Genomic DNA, 23,016 nt, shown 5'->3' with positions numbered 1-23,016 from the left:
TGGTTGAGAAATGGTTTTCATGTTTTTGTATGCGGGGCGCTGTCTTCAGATAATAGCATGGTGTGCTTTCGCCGTAAAGCCTTTTTGAAATCTGACATGGCAGCTGGATTAACAAGAAGTTAAGTGTGATGTATTACACTTGTATATATATCAATGTTAAATATTTATATTTCTGTAGTTTGAATTTGGCGCTCTGCATTTTCACCGGATGTTGTCAAATCTATCCCGCTAACAAGATTTGAGCGTTAAGGGATCCCTAAGAGGTTTAAAGGGACAAAATTCGGTCTCAATGACCAATTTCCAAGGGAGATAAACGAAGGTCGTAAGAGACTGTATCCGGTACAAAGACAACAAAGGAAGGATGGTAGGCATGCCTTTATCATTGTGGACAAACTCTTTATAGATCGACAGCTATTTCGAGACAGCTCCATAACACCGTGGCTGTACTAAATTCTACAGGGACTTCAGGTTACGAAAAAAAAGAAGGTATGGTAGGTGTAAAAATATCTGAACATTATGAAGTGGATATGAACACACACATACTCAATTCCATGCTTGCTTACATATACGGACTTATACAGTCGTGGCCAAAAGTTTTGAGAATGATACAAATATTAATTTCCACAAAGTTTGCTGCTTGTCTTTAGATATTTTTGTCAGATGTTACTATGGAATACTGAAGAATAATTACAAGCATTTCATAAGTGTCAAAGGCTTTTATTGACAATTACATGAGTTGATGCAAAGAGTCAATATTTGCAGTGTTGACCCTTCTTTTTCAAGACCTCTGCAATCCGCCCTGGCATGCTGTCAATTAACTTCTGGGCCACATCCTGACTGATGGCAGCCCATTCTTGCATAATCAATGCTTGGAGTTTGTCAGAATTGGTGGGTTTTTGTTTGTCCACCCTCCTCTTGAGGATTGACTATAGGTTCTCAATGGGATTAAGGTCTGTGGAGATTCCTGGCCATGGACCCAAAATATTGATGTTTTGTTCCCCGAGCCACTTAGTTATCACTTTTGCCTTATGGCAAGGTGCTCCATCATGCTGGAAAAGGCATTGTTTGTCACCAAACTGTTCCTGGATGGTTGGGAGAAGTTGCTCTCGGAGGATGTGTTGGTACCATTCTTTATTCATGGCTGTGTTCTTAGGCAAAATTGTGAGTGAGCCCACTCCCTTGGCTGAGAGCAACCCCACATATGAATGGTCTCAGGATGCTTTACTGTTGGCATGACACAGGACTGATGGTAGCGTTCACCTTGTCTTCTCCAGACAAGCTTTTTTCCAGATGCCCCAAACAATCTGAAAGGGGATACATCAGAGAAAATGACTTGTCTTCTTTGCTGCCCTTCTTGACACCAGGCCATCCTCCAAAAGTATTCACCTCGCTGTGTGTGCAGATGCACTCACACCTGCCTGCTGCCATTCCTGAGCAAGCTCTGTACTGGTGGTGACCTGATCCCGCAGCTGAATTAACTTTAGGAGACGGTCCTGCGCTTGCTGGACTTTCTTGGGCACCCTGAAGCCTTCTTCACAACAATTGAACCGCTTTCCTTGATGTTCTTGATGATCCGATAAATGGTTGATTCAGGTGCAATCTTACTGGCAGCAATATCCTTGCCTGTGAAGCCCTTTTGTGCAAAGCAATGATGACGGCACGTGTTTCCTTGCAGGTAACCATGGTTGACAGAGGAAGAACAATGATTCCAAGCACCACCCTCCTTTTGAAGCTTCCAGTCTGTTATTCGAACTCAATCAGCATGACAGAGTGATCTCCAGCCTTGTCCTCGTCAACACGCACACCTGTGTTAACGAGAGAATCACTGACATGAAGTCAGCTGGTCCTTTTGTGGCAGGGCTGAAATGCCGTGGAAATATTTTTTGGGGATTCAGTTCATTTGCATGGCAAAGAGGGACTTTGCAATTAATTGCAATTCATCTGATCACTCTTCATAACTGTCATCGTCATGTGTGTAGGTGGCAGGGAAGTCAGGCGCAGGAGAAACCAACTTGGTATCACTGGAGTTGTTTAATAAACAAACAACAAACTCCAAAAATGTACAATGAAATAAAATGGGCGACAATACCCGGTGCACACCACTTCAAAATCCACGACACAAAAACATACAAACAATCTCGGACAAGGACATGAGGGGAAACAGAGGGTTAAATACACAACAGGTAATGAATGGGATTGGAACCAGGTGTGTGAGAAAACAAGACAAAACCAATGGATAATGAAAAATGGATCAGTGATGGCTAGAAGACCGGTGACGTCGATTGTCGAGCACCACTCGAACGAGGAGGGGCATCGACTTCGGCAGAAGTCGTGACAATAACATTCTGGAGTATATGCAAATCGCCATCATACAAACTGAAGCAGCAGACTTTGTGAACATTAATATTTGTGTCATTCTCAAAACTTTTGGCCACGACTGTGCATACACACACACACCTGATCTTGCTCTTTTCTCTCACTCTCTCTTTCTCTTCTCTCCCTCTCTCTATTGTCGAGAACTGTTTTATAATTTAATGTATTTATTGTTTGTCTATCGTTTTTATGTATTTGTCTACAAGTTTATATATGTTTACAACAAGCAAGGGGAAGATATCAGAATAGGGGCATCGGGGAATAATAACATATTGTACGGAATACATTTGTACTGTAGTGAAGCCGTCTCTAGAGTAATACAAGGTCTCTTTCATGATCATGTAAAACGTCAATTGCTATGGAAATGCTTTCAATAGACTTTCAAAAACTTGTAAAAGTAGACAAGCTCCTGCAACCATGGAGAGGTAAATACCTGTCTATTTATGGAAAAATTGCCCTGATTAACTCCTTAGTCATATCTCAGTTTACTCACTTACTTATGGCGCTGCCTAGTCCTGATGATTCGTTTTTCAAATCATATGAGCAAAAAATATTTAGCTTTATCTGGGACGCTAAACCAGACAAAATAAAACGTGCCTGTCTATATAATGAATATGAATTGGGTGGGTTGAGATTATTAAATATAAAAGCACTAAACCTCTCTCTAAAAGCTTCACTCATTCAAAAGTTATATTTGAACCCTAAATGGTTCTAAAGTAGGTTAATAAGAAAAGCTCATCCATTGTTTAAAAATGGCCTTTTTGCCTTTGTGCAGATTGCCATGTCTCATTTTCGATTAGTTGAAAATGATACTTTTTTCAAAGTATCTCTCTTTTTCAAACAAGCATTGCAGAGCTGGCTACAATTTCAATTTCATCCCCCTGAAAAGATAGCACAAATATTACAACTAATATTATGGCTGAACTCAAATGTGCTGGTTGACAAAATACCTGTATTTATGGGAATGTTTGAAAAGGGTATTTTGTTCTTAAATGATATTGCAAATTGCAATGGTAGAGTTATGTCCTTCATGGAGTTATCAGAATTGTACAGAAAGGTCTGCTCAATCCAAGAGTACAACCAATTGATTACAGCATTGCCCCAAAAATAGAGGAGGCAGGTGGCAGTGGGAGGAGGTAGGGAACTGGTCTGTCTGCCCAATATAAAGGATCAAAACTAGTGGAGGAATAAAAATAGCATAAATGGGAAAGTATACCAGTTTCATTTGAGGACCAGGATGTTGACAACTGTGCCACACAGATTGCAAAATAGTTGGGAAGAGATTTTTGATGTAGCGATTCCATGGTACAGGGTGTATGAGTTGATATATAAAACAACACAAGATTTAAGACTTAATGCTTTTCAGCAAAAATGATTATGTAGAATTCTTGCCACCAACAAAATGTTGAATATTTGGGGCATAAAATCATCGAAGCTCTGCAGATTTTGTTGTGAGGATACAGAATTAATAGACCATTTATTTTGGTATTGTATACGTGTTTATTTTGGTTTTCCTTCTTCAATAAAAAAGAAGATGAGTATACAGACTCCCGCTGCGTTTTGTCAAATCCCTAAGACACCTGTGACACACACAAACATATACAGTTGGCATTGCTGTTATAATTTTAGTTGTCCTTAATGTCCTTTGTTTAAAATGTATTATTAAAAACAAAAAGTGCATTGTTGTTTGCTGTTTTCTTCTGTCTTTTCCTTTATTCTCTTTAGTTCATTCTCTTGGTTGTTGGTATTTTTTTTACATTGTCTTTCTGGGGGGGGGGACTGTGGGAGGGGTCTCGAATGATTGAGGGACAGCTATTGGGGAACTGTGGGGGGATCTTGGAGGGTTCGGGTTCACGTGTTTTGGCCTGGTGGTAGATCGGTCAACATGCCCTTGAGCAGCGCATTAACCCTGGATGCTCTGTGTGTCGTTCTGAATGGGAATCTGTTGGATGACTGGTGTGATGTAGTTATTTAGCGGCTTCAATGCAAGAATATTGTATGTTTCGAATATTCAATAAAATTAAATATATATATACAGTGGGGGGAAAAAGTATTTGATCCCCTGCTGATTTTGTACGTTTGCCCACTTACAAAGAAATGATCAGTCTATAATTTTAATGGTAGGTTTATTTGAACAGTGAGAGACAGAATAACAACAAAAAAATCCAGAAAAACGCATGTCAAAAATGTTATAAAATGATTTGCATTTTAATGAGGGAAATAAGTATTTGACCCCTCTGCAAAACATGAGTTAGTACTTGGTGGCAAAACCCTTGTTGGCAATCGCAGAGGTCAGACGTTTCTTGTAGTTGGCCACCAGGTTTGCACACATCTCAGGAGGGATTTTATCCCACTCCTCTTTGCAGATCTTCTCCAAGTCATTAAGCTGACGTTTGGCAACTCGAACCTTCAACTCCCTCCACAGATTTTCTATGGGATTAAGGTCTGGAGACTGGCAAAGGCCTCTCCAGGACCTTAATGTGCTTCTTCTTGAGACACTCCTTTGTTGCCTTGGCCGTGTGTTTTGGGTCATTGTCATGCTGGAATACCCATCCACGACCCATTTTCAATGCCCTGGCTGAGGGAAGGAGTCTCTCACCCAAGATTTGACAGTACATGGCCCCGTCAAATGATGCGGTGAAGTTGTCCTGTCCCCTTAGCAGAAAAACACCCCCAAAGCATAATGTATCCACCTCCATGTTTGACGGTGGAGATGGTGTTCTTGGGGTCATAGGCAGCATTCCTCCTCCTCCAAACACGGCGAGTTGAGTTGATGCCAAAGAGCTCCATTTTGGTCTCATCTCACCACAACACTTTCACCAGTTGTCCTCTGAATCATTCAGATGTTCATTGGCAAACTTCAGACGGGCATGTATATGTATTCTTGAGCAGGGGGACCTTGCAGGCGCTGCAGGATTTCAGTCCTTCACGGCGTGGTGTGTTACCAATTGTTTTCTTGGTGACTATGGTCCCAGCTGCCTTGAGATCATTGACAAGATCCTCCCGTGTAGTTCTGGGCTGATTCCTCACCGTTCTCATGATCATTGCAACCCCACGAGGTGAGATCTTGCATGGAGCCCCAGGCCGAGGGAGATTGACAGTTCTTTTATGTTTCTTCCATTTGCGAATAATCGCACCAAATGTTGTCACCTTCTCACCAAGCTGCTTGGCAATGGTCTTGTAGCCCATTCCAGCCTTGTGTAGGTCTACAATCTTGTCCCTGACATCCTTGGAGAGCTCTTTGGTCTTGGCCTTGGTGGAGAGATTGGAATCTGATTGATTGATTGCTTCTGTGGACAGTTGTCTTTTTTACAGGTAACAAGCTGCGGTTAGGAGCACTCCCTTTAAGAGTGTGCTCCTAATCTCAGCTCGTTACCTGTATAAAAGACACCTGGGAGCCAGAAATCTTTTTGATTGAGAGGGGGTCAAATACTTATTTCCCTCATTAAAATGCAAATCAATTAATACCATTTTTGACATGTGTTTTTCTCGATATTTTTGTTGTTATTCTGTCTCTCACTGTTCAAATAAACCTACCATTAAAATGATATACTGATCCTTTCTTTATCAGTGGGCAAACGTACAAAATCAGCAGGGGATCAAATACTTTCCCCACCACTGTATATAAAAAAAAGAAAAAAATGAGAGTGAGTAAGGATAGCAGTAGCACAGCAGTTGATAGAAAGTATTTTTATGATGTCATGGTTATATTGGAGAAATGGTAAGCCAAACCTTAGCAGAAAAGAGGAGAGGGAGAAGCATTGGGAGACTGCCATCAAGCTGAAGAAATGTAGGCAAACCAGTCAGGCTGTGTTTTAACAACAATGTGTGGGCTTATTTGACCATGACAAGAGACGTCACAGCAGCTGCTACACAATAGTTGACTCATGAAGAGGATGTGTCAGGGGTAAGTTCATATTAAAGCATCCTGGTAGAGTCATCATCTGTTTGGTGGGCCACCATAGAGATGGATAGAGATCTCTACCTGGTAGTGGTACTGTAGGTGTCTGTCGGGTGTGTGCGTACTGGTAGAGAAGTCAGGTGCAAGAGAGCAGAGATTTGTGAACAGGCGCACACTTTATTGAGGCAAAAGTGCAAAACGCGCAAAACAGTCACAAGAATTATGTTTAACAATAAGCATCTTCGTGAAATACCACGGAAAAAACAAACCAGTCTGGCGCGTCAACAATAAACACGTAACACAAACAATCTTTCACAAAGACATGATGGGGAACAGAGAAATAAATACATGTAGATTGATTGGGGAATGAAAACCAGGTGTGCAGGGAACAAGACAAAACAAATGGATAAGTGAAAAATGGAGCGGCGATGGCTAGAAAGCCGGTGACGTCGACCGCCGCCCGAACAAGGAGAGAAGCCGACTTCGGCGGAAGTCGTGACAGTGTCATCATCCGTTTGGTGGGCCTCCATAGAGATGGATAGAGATCTCTACCTGGTAGTGGTACTGTAGGTGTCATCATCCGTTTTTCTGTTTCTCCGTTTTTCACAATTCCTGACATTTAATCCTAGTAAAAATTCCCTGTCTTAGGTCAGTTAGGATCACCACTTTATTTTAAGAATGTGAAATGTCAGAATAATGATTTATTTCAGCTTTTCATCACATTCCCAGTGGGTCAGAAGTTTACATACACTCAATAAGTATTTGGTAGCATTGCCTTTAAATTGTTTAAATTGGGTCAAACGTTTCGGACCTTCCACAAGCTTCCCACAATAAGTTGGGTGAATTTTGGCCCATTCCTCCTGACAGAGCTGGTGTAACTGAGTCAGGTTAGTAGTCCTCCTTGCTCACAAACACTTTTTCAGTTGTGCCCACAAATTTTCTAAAGAATTGTGGTCAGGGCTTTGTGGTGGCCACTCCAATACCTTGACTTTGTTGTCCTTAAACCATAATTATCTTCCTCATGATTCCATCTATTTTGTGAAGTGCACCAGTCCCTCCTACAGCAAAGCACCCCCACAACATGATGCTGCCACCCCTGTGTTTCACGGTTGGGATGGTGTTCTTCGGCTTGCAAGCCTCCCCCTTTTTCCTCCAAACATAACGATGGACATTATGGCCAAACAGTTCTATTTTTGTTTCATCAGACCAGAGGACATTTCTCCAAAAAGTACGATCTTTGTCCCCATGTGCAGTTGCAAACTGTAGTCTGGCTTTTTTTGATGGTGGTTCTGGAGCAGTGGCTTCTTCCTTGCTGAGCGGCCTTTCAGGTTATGTCAATGTAGGACTCGTTTTACTGTGGATATAGATACTTTTGTACTTGTTTCCTCCAGCAACTTCACAAGGTCCTTTGCTGTTGTTCTAGAATTGATTTGCACTTTTCGCACCAAAGAGTAATCTCTAGGAGACAGAACGTGTCTCCTTCCTGAGCGGTATAACGGCTGCGTGGTCCAATGGTGTTTATACTTGCGTACTATTGTTTGATTTTTTTTCATTTTCCCATGAAGTCAAGCAAAGAGGCACTGAGTTTGAAGGTAGGCCTCGAAATACATCCACAAGTACACCTCCAATTGACTCAAATGATGTCACTTAGCCTATCAGAAGCTTCTAAAGCCATGACATAATTTTCTGGAATTTTCCAAGCTGTTTAAAGGCACAGTCAACTTAGTGTATGTAAACTTCTGACCCACTGGAATTGTGATACAGGGAATTATAAGTGAAATAATCTATCTGTAAACAATTATTGGAAAAATTACTTGTGTCATGCACAAAGTAGATGTCCTACCCGACTTGCCAAAACTATAGTTTGTTTTCAAAACATTTGTGGAGTGATTTAAAAACGAGGTTTCATGACTCCAATCCTAAGTGTATGTAAACTTACGACTTCAACTGTATCTGTGACCAACAGATGCATATCTGTATTCCCAGTCATGTGAAATCCATAGATTAGGGCCTAATGAATTTATTTCAATTCTGATTTCCTTACATGAATCATAACGCAGTAAAATCATTGACATTTTCATATTTTTGTTGATGAAATTATGGATAAGAGCGAGATCATTTTTATTTGTCAAACAGCAACCAATCATCGATCATCATGTCACCAGAATAAGACCCTCGATTTTTATTGGAAAGGAGCATCTGTATCGAGTGCGCTGAGAGTCAAGAAGCAAGTACAGGGAGTGAATATTTAATATATAAACGGAACATAATACAAAACAAGAACAGCACATAGACATGAAACTGAAACAGAAACAATAACGCCTGGGGAAGGAACCAAAGGGAGTGACATAAATAGGGCAGGTAATCAAGGAGGTGATGGAGTCCAGGTGACATAAGGTGCTGATGCGCGTGAAGATGGTGACAAGTGTGTGCAATAATCAGCAGCCTGGTGACCTAGAGGTCAGAGAGGGAGCACACGTGACAGTACCCCCTCCCTTATGCGCGGCTCCGACCGCAGGACGCTGACCAAAATTACTATCCCGGGGTTCAGGACCGGTCACCTCTGCTGAAGCGCGGGAACCTGTCGATCCGGCTGAGGCGCGGGAGCATGGCGACCTAGAGTGCCGGAGAGAGAGCATACTTGACAGCATCAAGCTCATCACCGTGCACTTTCACCACCCAGTCAAGTTCATCATAACTTATTTAAACTGTAGCCTAATAGAGGGCAATATTAATGGCGTCTTTTTGTGGGCACTAACTCCGCCATGGTTCCTTGGGCAAAGCCTATATATTACCACAGTATGAGCCATAATACCCATAAAAGATAGGGATCAAAGAGGGAAATGGTTCGAAATGTTTTTCCACAATTTATTTTTCACATAGGGAATTTAGAAACACTTAAAATAAGGGCTGTGTTTCATGTAGGCTTACCCTGGTGTGACGTTTTGAAAGCTGTGTAAATATCTCCAGGACAAGCAAGATATTTTTGGACTCACCTTGTTGTGCTGTGCTCACTTGAACAGGAAGGTGGCGCAGCAGTCCTTCTTGTGGGCAGATTTTGTAATCATCATCAAAGTCTGGAATTCTTTGGATGTATGGTGCTTTCAAGACAACTGGTAACTCGGGGAAAAAAACAAGGTTGAATCATGACGTCAGTGATCTTCAGGTCGGAGCTCTAGAAGGAGAGCCGAGTTCCTGACTTAGAATTCAAATCAAATCAAATGTATTTATAAAGCCCTTCTTACATCAGCTGATGTCACAAAGTGCTGTACAGAAAACCAGCCTAAAACCCCAAACAGCAAGCAATGCAGGTGTAGAAGCACGGTGGCTACGAAAAACTCCCTAGAAAGGTCAGAACCTAGAAAGAAACCTAGAGAGGAACCAGGCTATGAGGGGTGGCCAGTCCGCTTCTGGTTGTGCTGGGTGGAGATTATAACAGAACATGGCCAAGATGTTCAAATGTTCATAGATGACCAGCAGGGTCAAATCATAATAATCACAGTGGTTGTCGAGGGTGCAACAGGTCAGCACCTCAGGAGTAAATGTCAGTTGGCTTTTCATAGCCGATCATTCAGAGTATCTCTACCGCTCCTGCTGTCTCTAGATCAAATCAAATCAAACCAAATGTATTTATATAGCCCTTCTTACATCAGCTGATATCTCAAAGTGCTGTACAGAAACCCAGCCTAAAACCACAAACAGCAAGCAATGCAGGTGTAGAAGCACGGTGGCTAGGAAAAACTCCCTAGAAAGGCCAAAACCTAGGAAGAAACCTAGAGAGGAACCAGGCTATGAGGGGTGGCCAGTCCTCTTCTGGCTGTGCCGGGTGGAGATTATAACAGCACATGGCCTAGATGTTCAAATGTTCATAAATGACCAGCATTGTCAAATAATAATAATCATAGTAGTTGTCGAGGGTGCAACAAGTCAGTAACACAAGAGTAAGTGTCAGTTGTCTTTTTCATAGCCGATCTTTGAGAGTATCTCTACCGCTCCTGCTGTCTCTAGAGAGTTGAAAACAGCAGGTCTGGGACAGGTAGCACGTCCGGTGAATAGGTCAGGGTTCCAGCAGGTCTGGGACAGGTAGCACGTCCGGTGAACAGGTCAGGTGAACAGGTCTCTAGAGAGTTGAAAACAGCAGGTCTGGGACAGGTAGCACGTCCGGTGAACAGGTCAGGGTTCCATAACTGCAGGCAGAACAGTTGAAACTGGAGCAGCAGCAAGGCCAGGTGGACTGGGGACAGCAAGGAGTCATCAGGCCAGGTAGTCCTGAGGCATGGTCCTAGGGCTCAGGTCCTCCGAGAGAGAGAGAGAAAGAAAGAAAGAGAAAAAGAGAGAAAGAGAGAAAGAGAGAGAATTAGAGAGAGCATACTTAAATTCACACAGGACACCGGATAAGACAGGAGAAATACTCCAGATATAACAGACTGACCCTAGCCCCCCAACACATAAACTACTGCAGCATAAATACTGGAGGCTGAGACAGGAGGGGTCGGGAGACACTGTTGCCCCATCCGACGATACCCCCGGATTCTGTGAATTCTGTTCAAAACATATTTTCCCAGTCGGAGCTTGTTTTTATCCGAGTTTTCAGCTGTCTTGAACTCACTGAAGTCTGAGATTTCCTAGTTCCGAGTTTCCAGTTGTTTTGAACGCTGCAGAAGTCATGCTGGATTAACAGTATGGCCAATGTATTCAACCTTTTCTGGCCTATGGTGTTGCTTATGAATGTTTATCCTTTTAAGCTTGGAAAAGAGACTCTTATATCCAGACTTGGACCACACATACTCCTCCACTGACTAGTGGGCTAGTGGTTGCTTTGCAACACTTGCAGTTAGCCACGGATTCCTTCCAAACCACTCATTGTTGAATTTGCGATTTCCAACTTGTTGTGTAATGTTTATGTCCAATGGCTGATGAGCACCGATACGTTATATCTATAATTTCTCTTCATATGACAAGGATTGAAAAGGATTTGCCAGTAGATTGTCGACTTGATTCATGATGACTGCTTGTCTAGCTAAGATTTTGAAAGCATGATGTTGACATGATCAGTCCAATCAAAGCTAGGGTAGATATAACGTAATTTGACGTCATTGTATCTGTAGCCAATGACCTTGAGCCTTCTTGGATGGATACTTCTAATGTAAATCTATGGCAGGACCCAAGGGGCTTGAATTGTTTTGCTCTCCCCATAGATTTTGCAGGTGACGTAGTATCCCTATGAGTGACAGAACACTGAGCCAATCACGGTGCAACTAGAGAACATTACTAACCCCTACGCTCTGTATTTTCCGCTGGCTGCCCCAACACCACAGAAAATACTGAGCTAGGCTGCAACACCTGCATTTTGGAGCTGCTTTACTCAAGAAAGCAAAGAGGCCATATTTGCATGCGGCCTTATTAACTCAATTATAAAAAAATGTACATTGTTTACAAACTGATATGTGACACATATTAATGCCGAAATAACATGCAACAGGCAACAATCACATATATATTTTTTTTATTAAATACTTTTTTTGTTGCCCTGAATGACGGGTCGCCACTGCTCCTATCAAATCCCATTGAGAGCATGTCATTGACAGAAAAACTTGAATTGTTGCATCTGGTTGTGTTGTCCTCCGGCGGCTAGCTAGCTAGAATTTGTCTCTTTCCTAAATTAGCCATGGATGGAGATAGGCATTTGGACTTGTGGTTTTACTTAATTCTCCATACTGGCCAATGATTATTAGGGCGATTCTGATTCAACCATTAGGTCATGGCCTGAGAGGATGGAAGTTCAATATGTAGAAGGCTAATGTTAACTAGTTCACGTTGCCCATGAACGGGAGTTAGCCTGGAAATCAAGCATTTTAGCCAGATAGACTAGGACAACAAAAAATAAAAGTGTGTACTGTATGATAGAATGATAGACCGAGAAGGTGTGGTTCAATTTATACTGCCACTGTGTCTTCTTATTGTCTCAGCTTTTGGACCTATATATCACGGTCACAAGGCATATGAATTAACAGGATTTATAGAACAAACAACGCAATTATCACAACACATAGCTTATAATATGGCTTGCTTCCACAGTGATTTATAACGCAATTATCACAACACATAGGTTATAATATGGCTTGGCTTCCACAGTGATTTACAACGCAATTATCACAACACATAGGTTATAATATGGCTTGGCTTCCACAGTGATTTACAACGCAATTATCACAACACATAGGTTATAATATGGCTTGGCTTTCACAGTGATTTACAACGCAATTATCACAACACATAGGTTATAATATGGCTTGGCTTCCACCGTGATTTACAACGCAATTATCACAACACATAGGTTATAATATGGCTTGGCTTCCACAGTGATTTACAACGCAATTATCACAACACATAGGTTATAATATGGCTTGGCTTCCACAGTGATTTACAACGCAATTATCACAACACATAGGTTATAATATGGCTTGGCTTCCACAGTGATTTACAACGCAATTATCACAACACATAGGTTATAATATGGCTTGGCTTCCACAGTGATTTTACCCCCAGTGAAGAAAGTAGAGGACTGGGTTAAGGGGGAGTGGTGAGAGCAGTAGAGATATACCAGTACAAAGGGATAGGCCAAAAAGTGATATAAGTTTCAGTAAGATTAGATTTGTATAATTTATAGCAAATCGCAGAAAATTGAGGTTGTGGTGGCAGCTGCAAAGAGGTATTTGGGTGTGCGAGACTTGACATCAGAAGAGTTACAGGGTGTAAGTGGTGATGTCCCATCCTTTCAGGATGATGGCATGAGGTAGGAATACATACATTTAATGGAGTAGGGTAGTGTTCATTTAATTTTAGACAATTTTGAAATTAGTGAGTGTAGTGTTAGATGGTAGGGTATTTATTTAGTACATTTTTATTTTTCAAGCAAGGTATAAGGGAGTTGTACTCCAGTCTAGTAGGTGGCGGTAATGCAACAAATTGGATGCCAACCGCCGTTAAACCTCAGAGGAAGAATCAAACGATTTTTCTTTCCAAGTTCGCAGTTGTCTTGACAGCGAGTTCCCACTTCCTTGATGTTTTGAAACCAGTATTATTAGGGGGTTTTCACATATTCATTATTGGTCTCTTCACAGGTGGTGAAGATTCTATACCACCTACGAAATGAATATCTTCAGGATTAGAAAATGCCTTCTAGCCACAGTTCTACTCTGCATCACTACTATCATTGTGTTTTATTCTGGACAGCAATCCTCCAATTCATTTGTGAATTTTGTAAAAAATGCCCTTCGGCCGCTGGACGATATCTTCTCTCCACCGCCGGACGACGACCCATGGTTTCAGAAGCGCTTCATCAGATCTATCAAACCATTTCTGACGAGAGAGAACAAGAAACTCTCCGATGATACCAGAACGTGGTGGCGGGTAGGCCAAATATATTTTTTGATCAATATATATATTTTTAAATATGTCTTGAAACTAATGTAACAGGCAGGGAGTTGGCCTCGAGCTTCTAGTCCGAAGTCCAGCGCGCTATCGACTGTGCCCCAAAAGAATACTCGAGCGGCAGAGTCGATATCCGCGTTTATACGCCCTGGGTCGTTACACTACTCCCTCCTTTCAAAGAGCGCGTCTTCGCGCTAGCTTGCGACTCAACGTCTTATAGGAACGCGCTCACTGGCCAAGCACACGCACTGTCGTGGATGTAAGGTCCGATCACTTCTGACACCAATGTAATGAAACCCTCGACCTTTTAGCCCGAAGTCCAGCGCGCTATCCTTCAGACACATGACATGGCAACAGTTTGCCTACCCGGGGCGCAGGGAAGCTAAATTGGCTGCACCTAACACCAACAGCCCGTGACTAATAATACAAAAATAGGAACACAAGGCTTTATCGTTGGGTTTTTACAGAAATACCTTGGAGATCGATCGGTTGATGACCACTGGATTAGCCTATTAACGTTGGTCGATGAATGTCCCAAACGCTCACTACAACTATACATTGAAATGGCCAAACATCTTATTATTTTCTAAAGTTAAATATCTTGTTAATACTGTTGCATGTTTCTTTTTCTCGTTGTTTATGAGTTTAATTCAGAATTAACTTTTATTGGTTGGGTTTAGGCTGTGTGAATGAGTGAGCCCTTCACTACAAGGACATTGTTTTAATATATTGCTAATCTACCGGATAAAACAAGTTGGATGCAGAATTCCTTTCATTTTAACCATTTGTCATTCCAGGCAATACTATAGCAACAATGTAAATTGTGCCTCTTCCCTGTTAGTTGTTTGTGAATCCTGATTGGCTGGTTAATTGAACACTTGTGGTCCCTCTGACCTAAATATTGAATGAACTGTTGTCATTGTTTAGACACCCACAAGGATAAGGTAGCTGTGTTTAGACAGGCAGCCCACTTTATTTTATATTACATTTTTGTGTGTTGCACTAATTAGTCTTTTGACCATCAGATTAGCTCTGAAAAATATGTTATTGGTCACACTACACAGTGGAACAAAGGTCTGAATATGCCTGTGTGAATGCAGCTGGTGAACCACAGTTTTAGCTGTCAGTTTTTCTTCTTTTATCCTGCCCTTTTACAATAAAAAAATAAATAATATTCACACTTCTGTTTTTAAGCCTCTAAGTGATCGTAAGGCCAGCTCTTTCACATGCTGCAATACAAGCGTTGTCACTGACAACTGATTAACTGATTGCTATTGTAGTCAACAATAACCTGTTTTTCTGGACAGAGACCATGTACAATCCAAACATAAGTCTCAGAATACTCAAATGATGCATTGCAGCAGATTTAATAACTCAGTTCCCTCTGCAGTCGTTGGGCAGGTGAACATGAAATCATTATATACAAATCACACAATATACAGAATCAGATTTGACTGGTTTGGGCTGATGTTATGATTGTCATCTGAGTTGTGCTGCTTGTCCGTGGTGTATTTATTGGTGTTTTCATGTGTTGGCTGGCGCAATCAAATAAAGTACCCTCTTATCACCAGGAAATCCAGAATGACAGTAGCACAGCCAAATTCAGCGAGGTGGTGGAGAAGTTGTTCCAGGTCATCCCTGATGCTGACCTCCACATGGATGCGGGCCATCAGCGCCATGGAAGCTGTGCTGTGGTGGGGAACTCTGGGAACCTCAAGGGTTCCCACTTCGGAGCCCTCATAGACTCCAGTGACGTCGTCATAAGGTAGGCCAACAGAGGGCGCACTTGGCACAAAGCCTGTTTAAGCATTGGCAGTGCCATTAAAGACTTAAGCCATTTTGAATTAGTCAACTGGGTGGGACTTTCTATGGGTTAAGGAAGGATCACAGGATTCCATACAGCAGGGCCGTAAACAGACCTTGAAGGTGCTCAAAATTGGAAAAGAAGGGCACCAATCGGCAACCGCCCGTCTTTCTGCTGCGTGTTGGCTATCAGCCAACCAGACTGACTATTATGTAAATCAATTGTTGATGAAATGTTATGCTGCTGTGGCAGTACTGTTGATATTTAAACTAGATAGCTTGCTACACACACTCAACTGGTGATCGCATCTCAAATTGTTTGGATAATGGGGCGTGCTCAATCTCTGTACAAGGCAGACTGGGGGACAACCAGGCGCACGCAAGCTCTGTACAGGGCAGACCAGGGGTCAGGGTGGCGAACTTGAAGATGTCACAACTTGGGGGGCAGTGGGTTCAGAACAACAAAGACAAACTATACAAAAAATATATAATTATACCACCACCCAAAAGGGTACTTGGCAAAGGGACAGGTGCTCAGGTAGAACCCTGTCTGTGCACATCCCTGCCATCCAGGTCAGTAGGAGGGATCAGCCAATTTAACTGAGAGTTATGTCCCAATTATCCCCACCAGCTCAGTGTGCACTTGTTCACTTCCCATCACTGGTTTGAAAAGAAATTACTATATACAGTGCATTCGGAAAGTATTCAGACCTCTTCCCTTTTTCCACATTTTGTTACGTTACAGCCTTATTCTAAAATGGATTAAATAAAATAATCCTCAATCTACACACACTACCCCATAATGACAAAGTGGAAACAGGTTTTTCAAAATTTTTGCAAATTCATATCAAATTTCCATAAGGATTCAGACCCTTTGCTATGAAACACAGAAATTGAGCTTGGCTGCATCCTGTTTCCATTGATTGATTTAAAAAAATAAAAAATATTAAAAAATGAATACATTATTTCACCTTTATTTAACCAGGTAGGCCAGTTGAGAACAAGTTCTGGCCAAGATAAAGCAAAGCAGTGCGACACAAACAACAGAGTTACACATGGAATAAACAAACATACAGTCAATAACACAATAGAAAAAAAAGTCTATACAGTGTGCAAATGAGGTAAGGCAAAAAATAGGCCATAGTGGCAAAATAATAATTACAATTTAGCAATCAAACACTGGAGGGATAGATGTGCAGAAGATGAGTGTGCAAGTAGAGATACTGGGGTGCAAAGGAGCAAAAAAATAAATACAGTATGGGGATGAGGTAGTTGGATGGGCTATTTACAGATGGGCTATGTGCAGTGATCTGTGAGTTGCTCTGACAGCTGGTGCTTAAAGTTAGTGAGGGAGACATGAGTCTCCAGCTTCAGTGATTTAAAAAAAATAAAAAATAAAAAAAATATGTAAATGTAATTTTTTTTTTGCAATTCGTTCCAGTCATTGGCAGCAGAGAACTGGAAGGAAAGGCATCCAAAGGAGGAATTGGCTTTGGGGGTGACCAGTGAAATATACGTGCTGGAGCGCGTGCTACGGGTGGGTGCTGCTGTGATGACCATTGAGCTGAGATAAGGCGGGGCTTTACCTAACAATGACTTATAGATGACCTGGAGCCAGTGGGTTTGGCGACGAATATGAAGCGAGGGCCAGCCAACGAGAGCATACAGGTCGCAGTGGTGGGTAGTATATGGGGCTTTGGTGACAAAACAGGTGGCGCTGTGATAGACTGCATCCAATTTTCTGAGTAGAGTGTTGGAGGCTATTTTGTAGATGACATCGCTGAAGTCTAGGATCAGTAGGATAGCCTCGTAAAACTGACTATGTTTGGCAGCGTGAGTGAAGGATGCTTTGTTGCGAAATAGGAAGCCGATTCTAGATTACATTTTGGATTGGAGATGCTTAATGTGAGTCTGGAAGGAGAGTTTAGTTTAACCAGACAACTAGGTATTTGTAGTTGTCCACATATTCTAAGTCAGAACCGTCCAGAGTAGTGATGCTGGACTGGCAGGCAGGTGCGGGCAGCGATCGGTTGAAGAGCATGCATTTAGTTTTACTTGCATTTAAGAGCAGTTGGAGGCCACGGAAGGAGAGTTGTATGGCATTGAAGCTCGTCTGGAGGTTAGTTAACAGTGTCCAAAGATCATCCTTGATGTTTTTTATAACTTGATTGGAGTCCAACTGTGGTATATTCAATTGATTGGACGTGATTTGGGAAGGCACACACCTGTCTATATAATGTCCCACAGTTGACACTACATGTCAGAGCAAAAACTAAGCCATGAGATTGAATTAATTGTCTGTAGAGCTCTGAGACAGGATTGTGTCGAGGCATAGATATGGGTACCAACATTTTATTTCTGCAGCATTGAAGTTTCCCAAAACCAGTGACCTCCATCATTCTTAAATGGAAGAACTTTGGAACCACCAAGACTGTTCCTAAAGCTGGCTGCCCGGCCAAACAGGAATCGGGGGAGAAAGGTCTTGGTCAGGGAGGTGACCAAGAACCTGATGGTCACTGACAGAGCTCCAGAGTTTCTCTGGGGAGAAGGGAGAACCTTCCAGAAGGACAACCATCTCTGCAGAACCCCACCAATCAGGCCTTTATGGTAGTGGTCAGACGGAAGCCACTCCTCAGTGAAAGGCACATGACACCCTGCTTGGGAGTTTGCCAAAAGGCACCTAAAGAACTCCGACCATGAGACACAAGATTCTCTGATTTGATTAAACTCTTTGTCCTGAATGCCAAGCGTCATGCCTGGAGGAAACCTGGTACCATCCCACAGTAACGTGTGTTGGAAGTGTGCTGTGGGGATGTTATTCAGTGGCAGGGACTGGGAGACTAGTCGGGATTGAGGGAAAGACCATCAGAGCAAAGTACAGAGATATCCTTGATGAAAACCTGCCCCAGAGTGCTCAGGACCTCAGACTGGGGTGACGGTTCACCTTCCAACAGGACAACGACCCTAAGCACACAGCCAAGACAACGCAGGAGTGGCTTCGGTACAAGTCATTGAGTGGCACAGGCGGAGCCCGGACTTGAACCCGATCAAACATGTCTGGAGAAACCTGAAAATGGCTGTGCAGAGATGCTCCCCAACCAACCTGACAGAGCTTGAAAGGATCTGCAGAGAAGAATCTGAGAAACTCCCCAAATACAGGTGTGCCAAGCTTCTAGTTATACCCATAAAACTCGAGGCTGTAATCTCTGCCAAAGGTGCTTCAACAAAATACTGAGTAAATGGTCCAAATACTTATGTAATTGTTTTTTTTTTTATATAAATTTGCAACAATTTAAACCTGCTTTTGCTTTGTCATTATGGGGAATTGTGTGTCGATTTTGGGGGGGGGGGGACGACACGGACGATTTAATCCATTTTAGAATAAGGCCGTAACGTAACAAAGTGGAAATGGTCAACGGGTCTGAATACTTTCTGTAGGCACTGTAAGATATGGTGGAACTCCCACTAGCTTGCCCATGCCTCCACCAATCCAACGCTTTAGATTTGTGGGAAGTAGGGAAGGAGTTCACGCTCCAGTAGAAAGGAACAAACTTTCCATAGCTGCATGTGGCAGTAAATAACCGACCTTGGCTTTATGCCTGTACAGACAGCACACTCCAGGTAGCAGCATGCACCATTTTCAATTTGTTTACTGACTGCCAATCAACTCATAGAAGCTGAAAATAACAAATGGACTACTTAAAATAAAGATGGCGCTACCCGTTCTGTCACTGTTGAATGAAGAGCTTTGAAATATTGCAGTTATTGTATGGATTCCTGCTATTTACTGTACTATCCAGAATGAACAAGGCTCCTACCTCTGGCTATGAGGAGGATGTTGGGAAACGGACCACGTATCACGTCATGTACCCAGAGAGTGCAATAGATCTGGACAAAGCCACTAGGTTCCTGTTGATCCCTTTCAAGACTCTGGACCTTCAGTGGCTACCAGGCGCCATGACCACTGGGTCTCACATCACTTTGTGAGTAACAACTTCTCATGGACTCTTCTGATTAGTTAAGTGTTAATCAACACCGGTCCTACAGTCCCTGGACAAAAACACCTGATTCAGCTCATTGAGGGCTTGATGATTAGTTGAATCAGGTGTGCTTGTCCAGGGCTACTGGAGTTGGGAAACACTGCTACACAATGCATTTTCCTAAGATAACATAGCTAGCACCTCCTAGATGAAATGAAGTCTTTTATTCAACAGGTCATATTTACCACTTAGACAGAAGATAAAGGCCAACAAAGATTTGGTGAGTCACCTTGTTAATTTATTATGGTTATTATCCATCTACACAGTCAATATCTAATGCATGATCTTTTCTACTGTCTCTTGGACAGTAGTTCTGCTTGTAATTGAGGATGTGTGTTATGGGCAGAGCCTTATTTAGTTGTTTGTTTTAAAAATATATGGTTGGGTGGTTTCCTAACAAAGGAGGCAGTGATGTGAAATGTATTTTTATATTTTTTTGTAATTTAGCAGTCACTTTTCCAGAGCGATTTAGAGTGCATACATTTTAATACTTTTTTCGTATTGATCCCCTGTGGGAATTGAACCCACAACCCTGGTGTTGCAAGCGCCATGCTCTACCAACTGAGCTACATTGGTATTAATATTTGCCTAGGGGTGAGTGTGCCATTACGAGTCAGAGCTTGAGACAGCATCAGAATGGGAGTGTACTAACTGCATCATGGGATCCCATCTCTGACACTATCAATCTAACAAAGTGACTTCTCAAATTTGATACATCACAATAGACATTCCTCTTTTTCTAATTAAATCAGGTTGATAGACATGTAATGTGCAATATATTCCAAGCAGGTATTGGTTCTGAATCCTGTGTTTATGAAATATGTTCATGAAACCTGGCTTGACTATCAGGGCAAATACCCCTCCACTGGATTCATGGCTTTGATATTATCCCTACACATCTGTGACAAGGTAAGACCTATAGATAAACAGATACAACAACACCTCATGGCACAACGCAGAAGAGATGCACGCAAACACACAGTAATGTTGTGGTACTGTGAATTTTATATTGTGTATTTGTAATATTAGAGTAATGTCTTGAATTGTTTTATTTATGATGTAGGCTTTTGCGACGTGATTGTTTGGACCCCAGGAAGAGTAGCTCATGCCCGACAGGAACTAATGTGGATCCTAATAAATATCAACATGCTCTGCTAGGAATGTGAATAGGAGTGTACTTCCTCAGCAAGACACACTGTATACTAGGGAAAGGGGAATACCCAGTCTGTTGTCTTTCGCATTTAACCCAACCCCTCTGAAGTAGAGGTGCGGGGGGGCTGCCTTAACGCACTGTTCCCCGGGTGTCAATTAACTGCCTTGTTCAGGGGCAGAACGACAGATTTTTACCTTGTCAGCTCAGGGTTGAGTGCTCATTCACTTTATTAGAACACTTAAGAACAAAACAAACGACAAACAGTCGTGCAGGCAACACACAGGTATGCAACGAACAACCTCCCACAAAACCCCATGAAAAACAAACTCCTAATTATAGGACCAGCTGCCTCCAATTGAAGGTCCAACCCCAATTACCTAAACATAGAACTACAATAGACTAGACAGAACCTAGAAATAACCTAACAGACTAACAAAACCCCATAAACCAAACACCCCTCTACCTAAACACATAGCCCAAACCACATAAAACAAATACCCACTGCCACGTCCTGACCAAACTACAATAACAAATAACCCCTATACTGGTCAGGACGTGACAGCAACCTTCCGGTTACTGGCCCAATGCTCCAACCACTAGGCTACCTGTTGCCCCACTACACACATTCCACACTGTATTGTGATGCACACTGTGTACTACACATGATTGCAGTGCAGGAAACCAACCCTGACACCTAATGGATTTGCATAGTTCTGACAATCTGTGGTATAGTCACATATTACTGGCCCAAATCATGTAGGCTGCATACACAATATCCCATTGCCAAAAATACAACCTTTTGGTTAACATTATGAAACAAACTCCCTAAACATGTATTTCCATTGCAGGTGAATGTGTATGGATTTGGGAAAGACAAAGATGGGAACTGGCACCACTACTGGGAAACCCTAGTCGATAAAAATCTCCAAACTGGACTACACGATGGAAACTACGAGTACAACGTCACCATGAGGCTCTCAGAAATACACAAACTACAGCTATTTAAGGGATCTCGCTTATAATTCATAAAGATAATTTCCCTTACAGCTGTATATACACTATAAAGAGCTTTTTATTAAAGCGTTAGCCCATTGTCTACATTGCACAGCATTTACGTACTCAAATACCTTATCCTTTTATCTGCACTACCATTTTTGGTTTTGTGTGAACTTGAACAATGTGGGGCCATATTTATGAACTTTGGCTTAGACCATGGTTTAGCTATTGGTCTAAAATGGCTAGCTGTTAGCTTTTCTCATAGGCCAACCTGGCCAAATTAGCCACGATGCTGAGGACGGCCAGCAGATAATTATATCCAATAACAAATTCCATCTTGGCCAGTTTAAAATTGGCATGACCCAATGCTTTTTTTCACTAATGCATCCTTAACAGAAGTCCACCGGCACGTTCTGATACTCAAATGAACTGCATCGCATGCAAAAATCTGTCTGGACAATATTCACCACCTGGGTAAGTATGAATCTCCCGTGTTATAATTTTTCTGTTTCAACATGTGAATTTACATTCATTGTGGTATTGTTAAGGAAACTACAGCCATCACCTTAAAAATGAAGCCTAAGAATGAATTTCATAATGCGCTAGGCCTACGACTTCAGCCTTCACCAGCACTGCTACTAGGGCCTAATAATATCTCAGCATATGAGGCTGCATGGATGTGTGCACTAGACTACTTTAGTTTATTTATTTATTTCACCTTTATTTAACCAGGTAGGCAAGTTGAGAACAAGTTCTCATTTACAATTGCGACCTGGCCAAGATAAAGCAAAGCAGTTCGACAACATAAAACAACACAGAGTTACACATGGAGTAAAACAAACATACAGTAGAAAAATAAGTCTATATACAATGTGAGGTAAAGGCAAAAAAGGCCATGGCGGCAAAGTAAATACAATATAGCAAGTAAAACACTGGAATGGTAGATTTGTAGTAGAAGAAAGTGCAAAGTAGAAATAAATAATGGGGTGCAAAGGAGCAAAATAAGTAAATACAATAGGGGAGGAGGTAGTTGTTTGGGCTAAATTATTGATGGGCTATGTGCAGTGATCTGTGAGCTGCTCTGACTACATGTAAGTTAGGGCTACAATGTTTTTATAATCATTATCTAGCCTTCCTTTGTTTAACAGTGTAAATTGGCTGGTCTGGCTAGGTTCACCAAGTGTCCAGTAAAGGGCGAAGCTACTCCAGAAATCCGCTGAGGTGAAGCCTAGCCTCATGGCTTCATTATTTATGAAGCCCATTCAATAAGCGACTGACTGACTGCTTTCCTATTCTGTAACACATGCTATTGACTG

General features: G+C 42.0%; 1 protein-coding gene across 2 annotated transcripts; it reads left to right on the top strand.

Annotated features, from left to right (window-relative positions):
- Nucleotides 1-13,279: 13,279 nt before the first annotated feature.
- LOC115166805 (CMP-N-acetylneuraminate-beta-galactosamide-alpha-2,3-sialyltransferase 1) lies at nt 13,280-21,814 on the top strand. 2 transcript variants are annotated; one of them, XM_029720638.1, is made up of 6 exons: nt 13,280-13,687; nt 15,280-15,473; nt 19,312-19,494; nt 19,726-19,771; nt 20,341-20,460; nt 21,553-21,814. In XM_029720638.1, the coding sequence occupies exons 1-6, from the start codon at nt 13,427-13,429 to the stop codon at nt 21,724-21,726; spliced, it is 978 nt and encodes a 325-aa protein (XP_029576498.1). In that variant the 5' UTR covers nt 13,280-13,426; the 3' UTR covers nt 21,727-21,814. The 2 variants fall into 2 exon arrangements, with proteins under 2 accessions (XP_029576498.1, XP_029576496.1); XM_029720636.1 differs by having other exon boundaries at nt 20,338-20,460.
- Nucleotides 21,815-23,016: the final 1,202 nt, after the last annotated feature.

This window comes from Salmo trutta, chromosome 29 (genome assembly GCF_901001165.1).
Source record: "Salmo trutta chromosome 29, fSalTru1.1, whole genome shotgun sequence".
NCBI lineage: Eukaryota > Metazoa > Chordata > Actinopteri > Salmoniformes > Salmonidae > Salmo > Salmo trutta.
Note: the sequence above shows the minus strand (reverse complement) of the source record. Positions and strands in the feature narration are given on the sequence as shown.